Genomic DNA, 12,226 nt, shown 5'->3' with positions numbered 1-12,226 from the left:
TAATATGGCAGTAGTAACTTTTTTGCAGCCGGAGGAGTTTCAGAGATTTTAAGATAACTTCCATTTTAGATAGAATCATGTATTTTTGTATGCATCACTAGATGTAGTTTGAATACAATGTAATAACAATGTCTAGAAAAATGTAGTAACTAAGAAATAGATCATGGGAAGAAAAATCATATTTTTCTATCGGACCAAATACTTTATCAATATGTTCCTATGCGATCGTTAAGCCAGACGATTTGACACAAACTGCAGTCACGCTTTGCTCTCATCATATGATGTACCTGACTCACAGCCCGTCTTTGTCATTACAGTGACAATGATAGATGCGGAGGCAGTGGCAGGTGGAACTGCTCAGTTACCATGCGACGTGGAACCACCAGTCCCCGGAGACAAGCTGCATCTAGTTATTTGGTACAAGGAGGAGGCAGACGCGCCGATATACAGGTAAATTCCACTTTTGCATTCCTTATTTCCGCTTCTCGTTGTACGGTTCAAATCATCCCTGCTTCGCTGCTCGCCTCCAGAATAAAAATCGAGGAAAGCAGCGAGATACGCGGTTTCCTCTTCTAACGACGAATCCTGACAGTTAATCTTCCACAAATAAAATTTCATTCGCTTATCCAGACAGGAATTAAGCGTGATTATTGTTTCTCATCTGCATTTAAAAATTTAGAGATTAGTAATTGTTATAGATATTGACGTAGAATGCGCATTATTATGAAGATACAATTGGTATATGGTATTCTGTCGTATAATATACTGTATGGTGTAAATGCATAATATGATATATTATGTGAAATACAGTTATAAATTGTTTATAGCTTGAGAGGTAAGTCTTAAATAACATTTCGTGAATTTAAAAATTTTGAGATAGAAGCTTAATGAAAGTAATAATCGTAAATTAATACATTTTCTATGATGTTATTACAAAATATCATTTGTTTCAGCGGGTTTTTATCACAGAATAATGAGTCCGTAATAACTCCAAATAACGAAGTCCGTAATATTTAATTAGGGATTTATAATAAACTTTTTCCAAAAACTTCTACTTGCTACAACATATATATCTAATTTTATGTTTAATAAAAAATATCAAAACACGCATTATTAATTTATTTCGAAGTAAAATTAAATGGAAACTCGATCTTTATTGCTTAGTAATACCATTAAATGAAACATTTGTATAATAGCATTATTCAGTAGAATACCGGTATATTAAAAATTATTGAAAAAGTTTTTACGACAAAAATATTTAATCGACTGAATATTACATAAATCGTCAATTCCAAGGCAAACAGTTTTCTTAATTAAATTCAACGCGTATCGCTCCATCACCCTCAAACCACAGAACAACACTTTAGTCTTCAAACAAGCCGCTCGCGCTTCGAATCAATTGAGTTGCACTTGCAACAAGCCTTAATTAAAGAAGCAACTCCTCGCGTGTACTATAGCCTGTCTGAAATCAATCGACTGTTCAAGGCCACTAACCAGGAAATCCCCCACCATAGCACCTAACCTTTATCCTTGTTCAATTTCAATTTAGTCAAACTTTCACAACGTCTGTAACATCTGTAACGTTCAATTAAATTGTTAATAACCCTTTCCTATTGATTAACGCGAATGAAAATATAAAACGAATGAAATGAAATGAAAATATTTCTTTGATCATCTTTCTAAAAATATAAATTTATATAAACGATCTAGTCCTCCATCTAATGATTCACCAACACAAATATTTTTAAGATTTTCGCAGAATATATAGGGCGATTACGTTATTTCCACTGAATGTTTCATTTTCGAGGAAGCAGGCGAGGAGAACTATTTACCATGAGCAAATATTTTGAGAAACCGAGTCAAGTATACTAAAGAAATCGGCTGTCAGTTGGAAATCGCGTATCTCACTATTTCGATATATTGCTATTAAAACGATGGACTCACTAGGGAATCAATCACGTAAAATCTCGATTATTCGAATCTAAATGTAATCCAACTCAAAGAAATCGACTGTAACTTGCAAATCGCATATCTCACAATTTCTATGCACTTATTAAAAAAGAACCTTAATTATTTGCAAACCTAAACCTAAGCTAAATCGAAAAAGTCGATAGCCACTTATAAATCGCGTACCTCAAAATTTCGACGTCCTATCATTAAAAGAAAAAAGTTACAAGGAATTTTATAATAATTGTGCAGATCCTTGATTACTCGAATTTTGATTATCAAAATCCCTATTATTCGATCGTTGATTACTCAAGTCTTGATTGGGATTAGGTCACACACGCATCATGTTTCTTTGCTGTTTAATCCTCTTTCACATTTATCAGGCTGTACATGATGATCCGTGCAGTAGAATTGCAAAATTCGCTCCTCCCGAATACCATTCTTTTCGGAAATTTGTTTCCGCCCGTGGAGGACTTTATACCTCTGAAACGTTGCCAATCTCCTCTATTTATTCGCTGTTTGTATTTTCGCCTCTGGTCTCTTTATTACCATCACTTTGCCTCACGTTCCTTCTTAATGGAGATTTAAATTAAGTTTCGTGGGATTTACAGAGACTCCTTTAACATTCTCCTTCATATTCTTTCATTTCGTTCTATATCACTAAACTTAATATATGGGTTACTCGATTGCAGATAATCGAGTATTTCTCGAATAGAAATACGTGAGTCATTTGAAAAGTTCTAGGACGAGGTAGAAACAAGGTATAATAGGAAATTTCTAATTTATCATTTTACTCCTCTATGGTAATTCGTAGCCTTTAGTTTATTTTACTCTCTGGTTGATTTTCACTCTCTGATGGTAATAAACTATAATAGACAACGAAGAATTTAGAATAAACGTTTTAGAAAATAATTATCTTCTTGTCCATAAGATTTTCTGCATTTACAGCATCAGATTAAAGATGTAAATAGGTTCCAAATTTTTGTAATTATAATTTGTACCTACGCTAAATGAGCTGCCTCGTAAGTTACGAATAATGGAATACTCCTAAACATAATTTAAATATAAGATTTGAAGATTTCAAGCCGACATTCTATTTATCACAACTTAATAAAATTATTTGTTATAATAGTAAAAATAGCTTGAAAACGATAAACCATCTTTCCATTCCATTACAAGAATTTCCTAATAATAATCCACGTATTAAAATCGTTATGCGTAATTGCACAGGATAATTGAAGTAGAAGACAGATGGGAAAATTTAAAGGACGGGACTTATCCTGTCAAAGTGTTAGCTCCGTTTGCGTTGCGTTTAATTAAAGTTTTCTTCCCGCAACACTATTATCGCTCGACCCAAGTTGCAACGTTATAAAATCTCGTCGAGCGACGAAACTTATAAAAAAGAAGAAAAAAAAGGGGGGGGGAGAAAAATGATAAAACGTCACATCGTGAATGTTATTCTCGTCGAGAGATAATTAAAATTTGTCAAACCCGTTGATATCAAAATGCGTGGAAAGCAAATTTCGTCGGCGAACATTTTAATGAGAAATCTCTCGCTTCTTCTTCTCCGAATGACATCTATTGCCACGGTAAAAACGACAGAAACAGATATACATATAAATATTTATTTAAAATATTTCTCTCTGATACGGATTAAAAATTAATTTACGTATATCAATTGTAAAACAATTAATATCGATGGATTCGTTTCATGATCGAAGCATCACGATTCGTTTTGCTATTTAATGTTGCCCTTCTTTAATTTTATGCGTTCTTAAATTTCTGGTCTACCATTTCTTTTCTAAAGATTCTGTAAGAAATAAAAAAAATTAGAGTTCAGAGTTCCTTAAAAATATTCACAAGCGAAATTCAACAACTCGGTACTTTTATAATAGTTTTGGTTAAATGTATCTTTCAAATTTTATAGAAATTCCAATTATAAAATATGAAGATTTTATGATAAAAAAAAAAAAGAACTTTGATTGTTTGGATTAATCATAACACAGTCTCTTCGAACAATCAAACAACTTCGTCTTTGTCTGAGACTTATAAACTAACATCTAAGTTAAATACAATAATATAAAAATCCGATATAAATCAAGCTGTTTAAATACTTGGTCGAGCAAAAACTTAGTTCACTTTTTAATTACTTTTTCGTTAGAATCTTTTAATAAGGCACTTATGACCACCTGTGTATGTGACACTTTTTTTCTTATTTTTACTTATAGAATGCGCTAACTTCTTTTTACTCGTTGTGTAAAAACTTATGCTTTACAACCAATGTCGCTTAATTTCTTGTTTTCTTTACTCCTCAAACACGTTGACGTTAAAAAGCATCTAAATAGACCAACATTTATAAGATATATCAATCGATAAAATCACATTTCTATTTTAAACCTGTCGCAACCAGGATCGTTAACATTCAAAGAAGAACAAATGAAACAATGAAAGGCGAGATTCGCCAAAAAAAAAAAAAAAAAAAAAGAAAAGAAAGAAAGAAATGAAGAAGAAAGAGAAACATTCTCGTTTGAAATCGCGTTCGATGGCGCGAATTGCGAGTTGGACTGGATTATTCAACCTGCACCTGGACAGGTGTTCTCGAATATTTCCCTCTGACATAAAAGACCACGGGCAGGATGAGGTTGTGGCCGACCGACGCCCCCTGGGGCTGGATGTCCGAACCGGTCCTGGGAGGACGTTTATACGCCCGTTCTGATCGTTTCACCTTGTCAAGTCTCTCTGATATCGTGTGAACGAATTTCCTCCGTTCCACTTTCGGGCCGAGATTTTCTGCGATCGTTCAAACGATATCTTGAGTGCAGAGATCGCGGTTTTGAACGTGTATTAAAACGCACGTGTATGATACAGAGATGAGAAAATGAATAACCGAACGAAGGAATGCGGATCTGATCGGTGATTTCTGATTGACCGAATACAATCATAAAGATAAGTATTAGCTTTGAAAGTGTCGCATACAGTGGCGGATAAGAAAGTTAAAAATTAATACATTACGAGTTTTAGTAACCTTTGTAGCAAAGATTGTTGAGCATATTGGTAACAGTCTCTGTATATACATGTGTATACAGGGCGTAACAGAACATGTGGCGCTCACTTCGAGAGCTGATTGTAGCAAAACAGTGAAAAAATCTCGTATACGCATATGCTTTAACGCCTATTGAAAATATTGAAATACTAATATTCAGAATAGAAAAAGCTTTTCAAGAAATTCGGGAAATGTTGGGAACTATTCAGAGTATAACCAGATCCGTGACAAGACATCTATAGGTTGCCTTGAAGCTAAGTAGTAATTTTGAGCATCTTCTGTAAACATAAATATATCACGGCAAAGCAGAAAATTTGTTACATCTTACAAACGAAAACAGATAGAATATATGTTTATATGACATTTTGTCATCGGCTTTTAGGTGTACAATCAACTCCCAAAGTGGATCCCACATGTTCTGTTATACCCTGTATAGTAAATATAGGATGGAGCGATAATCGTATTATAATCAAGCAGAGAGCGATTCTACGTGAAAAAATAAGAAAAAGATTTGATATAACATTGTTTCATTTAAGGCTTCATTTTCAAGAAAATCAACTTTGAAGATTTGACAAGTATACTTAAATTTGACTAATTCCGGACTGAACAAAACTAAATAATCGATAGGGTTTTAAATTACATTTGAAAATAAGTAAAAAATGTAGAATAACATTTTTTCATAAGATGCTTTATTTTCGGTAAAAGTAAATTTGAAAATTTATCATGCGCGTGTACAAGACCAGTTTTTAATTTCACATGTTTAAACCTTATTTTCTTGAGAACGAGATTTTAAACGGAAAATTTTATTTTACATTTTCTTATTTATTTTCATATATATAATAACCTGCTGTGACACACCCAATCAATATTTAGCCTTGTTAAAGTATACTTGGCAAATATATATATTTTTAACTTATTTTTTCACATATATCGAAGTACATCCGAATTCGTACATCGTCCCGTCCTATATAATACATACCAATTCTGATACGTATTATATTTATTATATAATATAAAATGTATTTATTATATAGCATATGATACATATTATATTTATTGCAAAACTCTAACAAATTTTGCTTCATTTAATATTAATAATGTACACATGATACGAATAAATTAATAGAATTATAATAAAATAATTAAAAAAATAAAAGCAGTGAAAAGTATACAATTTAAGTTAACATGAGAGATCGACCAAATACTTATGATCGATATTATATTGATTGCAGATTGGTAGTTTCAGTGTTAGTGAATTAACTGAAACGTACGATGATAATTCCTATCCACACCTTTTTATCGAACATTTCGCATACAAAATCACCAAATCTCGAACGTTCGCCACTTCGAATTGGAAACTCTACTTTTAAACGGGAGGGTTTTTTAATCACCAACGATCGGCAAATGTTTGTGTCGGTGCTTTCATTGGCGACCCTCGATGATATTTTCGTGCGTTCTAAACGGCTTCGAATCGGATCGATTTTGTTGTAATAACGTGACAGGGTAAATAAGGGATGGACAGGGAAAAAACACGACGTTCATTTCAGGGCGATTTGAAACGAACGTTTGTTTGAAGTAGTACGCTTGAATGGACAGAAAATAAAATTCGTGATGTTGCGGATAGTGGATTTGATCTTGAGTGATCTGTCGAACTTGTTTTACATGTACATACAAGTTAATGTTTTCTCGATGGATCACCTAGGTTGAAGAATTTCAAGTTATTAATATATAAAAATAATGATTGTAGTATTGGTCGTTTTATGTTGCTTTTATTTATTTATTCTAAAGTGGTCATATTAACAATAAAGTTACCAGTGATCACCAGAAGTAAATAATTAGTGATTACGTATTTACAAGATTAGATGATACTCAACTATATAGAATATTGAGTACATTTATACGTTCAAAAAACATCGACGCATTATGAATGCTTTTAGAATTATCCACGTCAGACTCCAAGTCATCTTCCTTCATGTTGTTTCATGTTGCTCTTGCTACTACATTTCTATGAAAATGATTATCCTGTGTAATAACTTTGTTTGTGTATCTTTGAATGATTATCAAAGATTTTTAAAAAGTCTTATTACCTCAAAGCTTTCGTTCTTTTATTAAAAAATGTCAATATGTGCATTTCTATATTCTTCACATTATTTGATGATTACTCGTGAATTAGCCTTCTAATATTATATAACCTTATTAATAACTTCTATAACGCTAATATAGTTCCACGTTCCTACAATAATTACACAATGCTATTCTACTACTACGTGAACAATCTTAAAATTTTGCAATTTATCAACTTTATGCATCTATGAATATAATTCTATGAATCATTGTATGAATATAATTCTGTAATATTAATCTCCATAATTCAGTAATAAAAATTTCACTCTTCTTTCAATCCTGATTTCCCAACATTCCACATCCTCCTACTAACGTGTTTCGGCATTGCCATCTTTTATCTCTCAATTTCACTATTTTACAATCGTACGATTCTCCAACTCTACAAATTTACGTACAATTACTCAACGTCCCCTATTCCACATAGTTTTACACCTCTTACTAGCATCGTACCATACCGCTACATTCTATATCCAATACCGTCGCAAAATTCTTCGCTCTCGCACGTCGTCATAGTATATTTACGCAATATCCGAATTCAATTCACGCTTCCGTAATTCTACCATTTCATTTCCATGCCATTCCATATCTTTTCATCGTTTGGAAAGAATATAACGACCCATTAGATTCAATTTATCGCGTGAAACGAAACGAAACATCCTAGGCTTCGTACTCCGTATCTGTACATTGTCCCGCGCACGGTTGAATCATATTGTCTCGTATATAGTGTACAACGCGCGTACATCACGCATATCCGCGGACTAGTTTATTGTTACTAATAAATCTACTCATTTGACAAGCCTTCTGTCCCAAGTCCTCGACTCTATACTCGCGAAATTGTCTCATCCTCGCACTCCTCTTATGTGTGGCGCGCCAAATGAACGTCCGTTTTGAATTGTTCTCCACAAAAATCCCAATTTTCATAGCGCTACAACAACATATTAGAGATTCCGATTGCTGCTCTATGACTCTATATGATTTACACATGGAATATATATGACATTGGGTTACAAACGTACATAGTTAAGCAATTACCGTAGAAATCTTTTTATCTTCATATTGTGCATTGCACAAGGTGTTCCAGAAATCGTGACAAAACCGGAAAGCAGGTGAATCATCGTGTAAAAATAAGTCAGTAAAGTATAATAAAATTTTTTGTACGAGGCTTCGTTTTAGATGAATTGCGTTTGGAAATTTATTAACCGTACTTGAACATGGCTCGTTGCTACTTTAGATGTAAAAAATGTAGATGAAAATAAGTCGAAAATGTGGAATAATATTTTTCACAAGATGTTTTGTTTCCGCGAAAAATAAATTTGAAAATTTAATAAATTCCTGGGTGGACTAGGTCAGTTTTTAACTGAACATATTCGAACTCTAGCTTCTTCAAAATAAAATCTGAAAAGGAAAAATTTAATTTCGCATTGTCCGCTTATTCTCGTATGTATAATAAATTCCGATTCGACTTCTTTCTCCTGTCTAGTCCGGAATTAGTCATGTTCAAGTTCAACACTTCATGAATTTTTATACTCATTTTTTTTTTAAACAAAGCCTAGAACAGAAAGGTTTTATTATATATTTTCCTCTTACTTTCGTACGAGAAATCAGAATCTTCCCGGTTCTATTACGATTTCTGGAACATCCTGTATAAAACATTTAAAAACTAGAAATTATTAAATTAAATTTAATTTTGAAATCCGATTGTTGTAATTATGTTAGACAAATTTGAAACTAGTCCGAAAAGGTACATAGAAATTACAAGATATTTGTTACAAAAATATACATATTTAGCGTAAAATTAGTATACGACATGAATATAGTGGCATAATAGAATAACAGAATAGAATCATAGAATAGAAAATTCTTGAACTCTGTGGAAAAATAAAAAAGTCTTTAAAATAATCACGCAAAATAAAACTACAAAATGCAGAACATGCAAAATTTTTCTATAAGAAAATAGAGCATTGTGGAGCTATGAGACTATAAAATTCTAAACCTCTGACAAAAGCAGAATGAAAGTATAGAACAATAGAACTGTGGGATTATAAGGTTACACAACTACAAAACAGAAATGTTGTACAATTTTTAAATACTAGGGGAGATAATAAAATAACGTTAAAAATAACCGAGCAATTCTACTTTTAAAAAAAAATTGTTTTACAAAGTCACAGAAGTCAAAAACCAATAAACGCAACAGATATAAGTTTCCACCATAGTATAGAGACATTTAAAACAATCCAGAGATTTTGTTCCAGGAAAAGGCACAAATTACAGACATAACCGCAGACATAACAAAATTAAGAAATCATAAAATCTAATAAATCTACAAATACGAATTTCCGAATGAAAGAATTCTATTCTCTAAAACGAACTATAATACATCTATTATTCAAAACCTGCTGAAGATTCTATAAGGGAGCTCCATCAAATCTAAAGCTACGTATTGAATCTTTTGATACGTGTTATCTCTCTCTGTCTCTCTCGTGCATCCCTTCTCCCGATTTTTATTCTCGAAAGTTGCTATCATGATTCCATCGCAGTTTATGCATAGAAACTAGAAGAAGCAGAAATCCCATCTTTTTGCTATCGTTACAGAGGATCGCGTGCTCATCTTTTGCTTCACGTACTATTTCTGCCACATCTACCGCATAGTCGTTTCCCTTATACCAGTAGAGCTTCAAGATCGTGTTTCTTCTTTCCTCTTCCATGGTGAAACCCTCCTCCAAGCGTTTAAAATGTATGAACATGTTCCAGGTTAAAATTGAAATTATATATAAGATATTTCGTTGAACTGCTTCGATGCTTGTGACGTTATCAAGAAGAAATGGGTACTCGTGTTAAACCTACTCGAAGTTCATGTACGAAGAACGCTACAGGTCTTATGGAGGACGTTTTATGAACTTTTCTTTCATCCCCCTTTATAGTGTCTGAAAGTGTATACAGACTGTTCGTATTATTACTTCTCCGAGGCTTTTTGTAGGTGATGAATTTATAACGACATAGGAGAGCTTTATTATTTTTAGTATTTACAAATTTTTATTATTTTGTTATTTACAATGGTGCTTCTTTACAATTATTATAATTTAATATCGTTTGAAATAGATTTGTTAAAGTGGTGTAATAAGAACCTTTGGATTATTTACACAGTTTTATTATTTTCGCTATATATATAATTTTATTACTTACGAAGTTTTACTATTTCTACTATTTATAAAGTATCGCTATTTTTATTACTTACAAAACTGTATTACTTCTTACGTGTATATAGGTTTTTTTTAATTTATCATAGTTTTTATGTAATGACAAGACCATGAATGTTTTTAAATTCATAATTATAATTCTTTCTTAGCGAAACCTTCTCGTTCCCCATGTTTGTAACAAATATACCAATTGCGAAAAAAATGTTCGACATGCATATATTTTTGTTTTCAATCTTTTTGGTATTTTAAATATTTTTCATTTTTTGTTAGGATCTTTTTTTTCTCCAAAATCTCTTGCGTTTTTGCTTTTGATATTTTCACTGGGGAACGAACTAAATTATTATTTACACAATTAGTACAACGTTATACTCGTAGTCGGCGAAGGTCAAAGCGGAGTATGTAACTCACTTTTACTAATTGTTAATTTCGCGTTTGAGAGAAACTTCTCGTGGAGGAACGAGATAATCAAACTTAACAGATTAAACTTTACATTCAAAACATCAAACAAGGCCAATTTAAAATTGAATTTCGTGTGACTCGCATATAGAGTAATATATTCCGTCTGTATTCTCTTAATAATAATTGAATTATCCTGGATTCTACAGATTATATAACAATTCAGATTTTCAGATCTTTAATTAATGAATAAACGAGACATGATAAAGTGAATAAAAAAAAAAAAAAAAGAAACTAGACATGATTCTTACCCTCTAATTTTGTTTTATGACGTCTTTTCGATGTTAAAGCTACGATTTCGCCTAGTTGCATGAAACATTCTATAAATATTTATGAGGCCGTAACTTTCGTATTCATTACTACAAGTACTGTCAGCTAGGAGTTAAAGGAAGCTCCCTAACACCATTACTTAGACTGTACTGCAGCTGATTTTTTCTTCTGCATAATGTATTTAATTATAATACCGACACTTCATTATCATAACGATATTAATATGAAATCGAGTGAGGTCAAGTTTAGACTATTTTTCCTTCATATATGGGTAATATTTCATGGGTAATTAAGAAATTTCAATATTTATTAAGTGGAGTGAGAAATGAGTGACACTGCCATTTAACAATTGAGGATTCATATTTTCTACCATTAATAATGTTCTTCGTTGTACCATTATTTTTAATCTAACGATTAGAATAATATATATACATAATCATATAGTGATATATATATATATATATATATATATATTATCATATATATATTCGATGTTTTGAAAAATAAAGACACACCTGAGTTTACTTCCTATTTCTATTTTCTAGTATTTTCTACTATTTCTTATTTTCTAACTTAAAAGTTTCATCAAAAGATACTGACTGAAAGATGATTGAAAAAGTGAAATGAAAATAAATTGGAAAAATAAAAATCCCTTATCTAAGATCATTTTCCCAAAAAGGTTTACAAAGAAAGAATCGTTTTAAAACAGAAAAGGAAATGATATTCGACTGATGAATAAATAAAGCTTCACACGTTAAAATCTCAATCTATAAAATCATACTATTTTTTATTATAAAATATACACAAAAATATTCAAAAGAAAAATATAAATGTTCAGGAGAAATATACAGAAGAAAAATACGCAAAAATATACAGAAGGAAATATATACACACATCTGTGAATATACACAAATATAAAAAAGTTTTCTCCATACAGATCGCTTCCACTAACGCGCAAAGATATTCAATTCGCCTCTCGTGCATAGCTTTCAATCCCTTAACAGAATACCGAACAGCAGCATACCAAAATTTAGGCTCAAAATTGTTTTCCTTTTTCATCTTCCCGTATAGGAATTATTCTCAATTGCCTGGAGAATTTCTGTCCAATTACGCAATATCCCCGGTTGACAGTCGACCATTAAACCAAAAAAACGACAGTAATGGAATGCACGCGCCGAGCACAGAGACA

At 31.9% G+C, this 12,226-nt stretch overlaps 1 protein-coding gene across 6 annotated transcripts in view; it reads left to right on the top strand.

The window, feature by feature from the left end:
* The first annotated feature begins 279 nt into the window (after positions 1 to 279).
* LOC139992526 (nephrin) overlaps positions 280 to 12,226 on the top strand; it is a 132,170-nt gene continuing 120,223 nt past the window's right edge. For 3 of the 6 annotated variants that reach the window (XM_072013430.1, XM_072013433.1, XM_072013429.1), the window contains exon 1: positions 280 to 450. In XM_072013430.1, the coding sequence (XP_071869531.1) occupies positions 323 to 450 (128 nt within the window). In that variant the 5' untranslated portion in view covers positions 280 to 322. The remainder of the gene's footprint in view (positions 451 to 12,226) is intronic. The other 3 variants (XM_072013432.1, XM_072013431.1, XM_072013435.1) reach the window with 1 other exon arrangement.

This window comes from Bombus fervidus, chromosome 11, assembly GCF_041682495.2.
Source record: "Bombus fervidus isolate BK054 chromosome 11, iyBomFerv1, whole genome shotgun sequence".
Classification (NCBI taxonomy): domain Eukaryota; kingdom Metazoa; phylum Arthropoda; class Insecta; order Hymenoptera; family Apidae; genus Bombus; species Bombus fervidus.
This window is presented reverse-complemented; position numbering and strand designations above follow the sequence as displayed.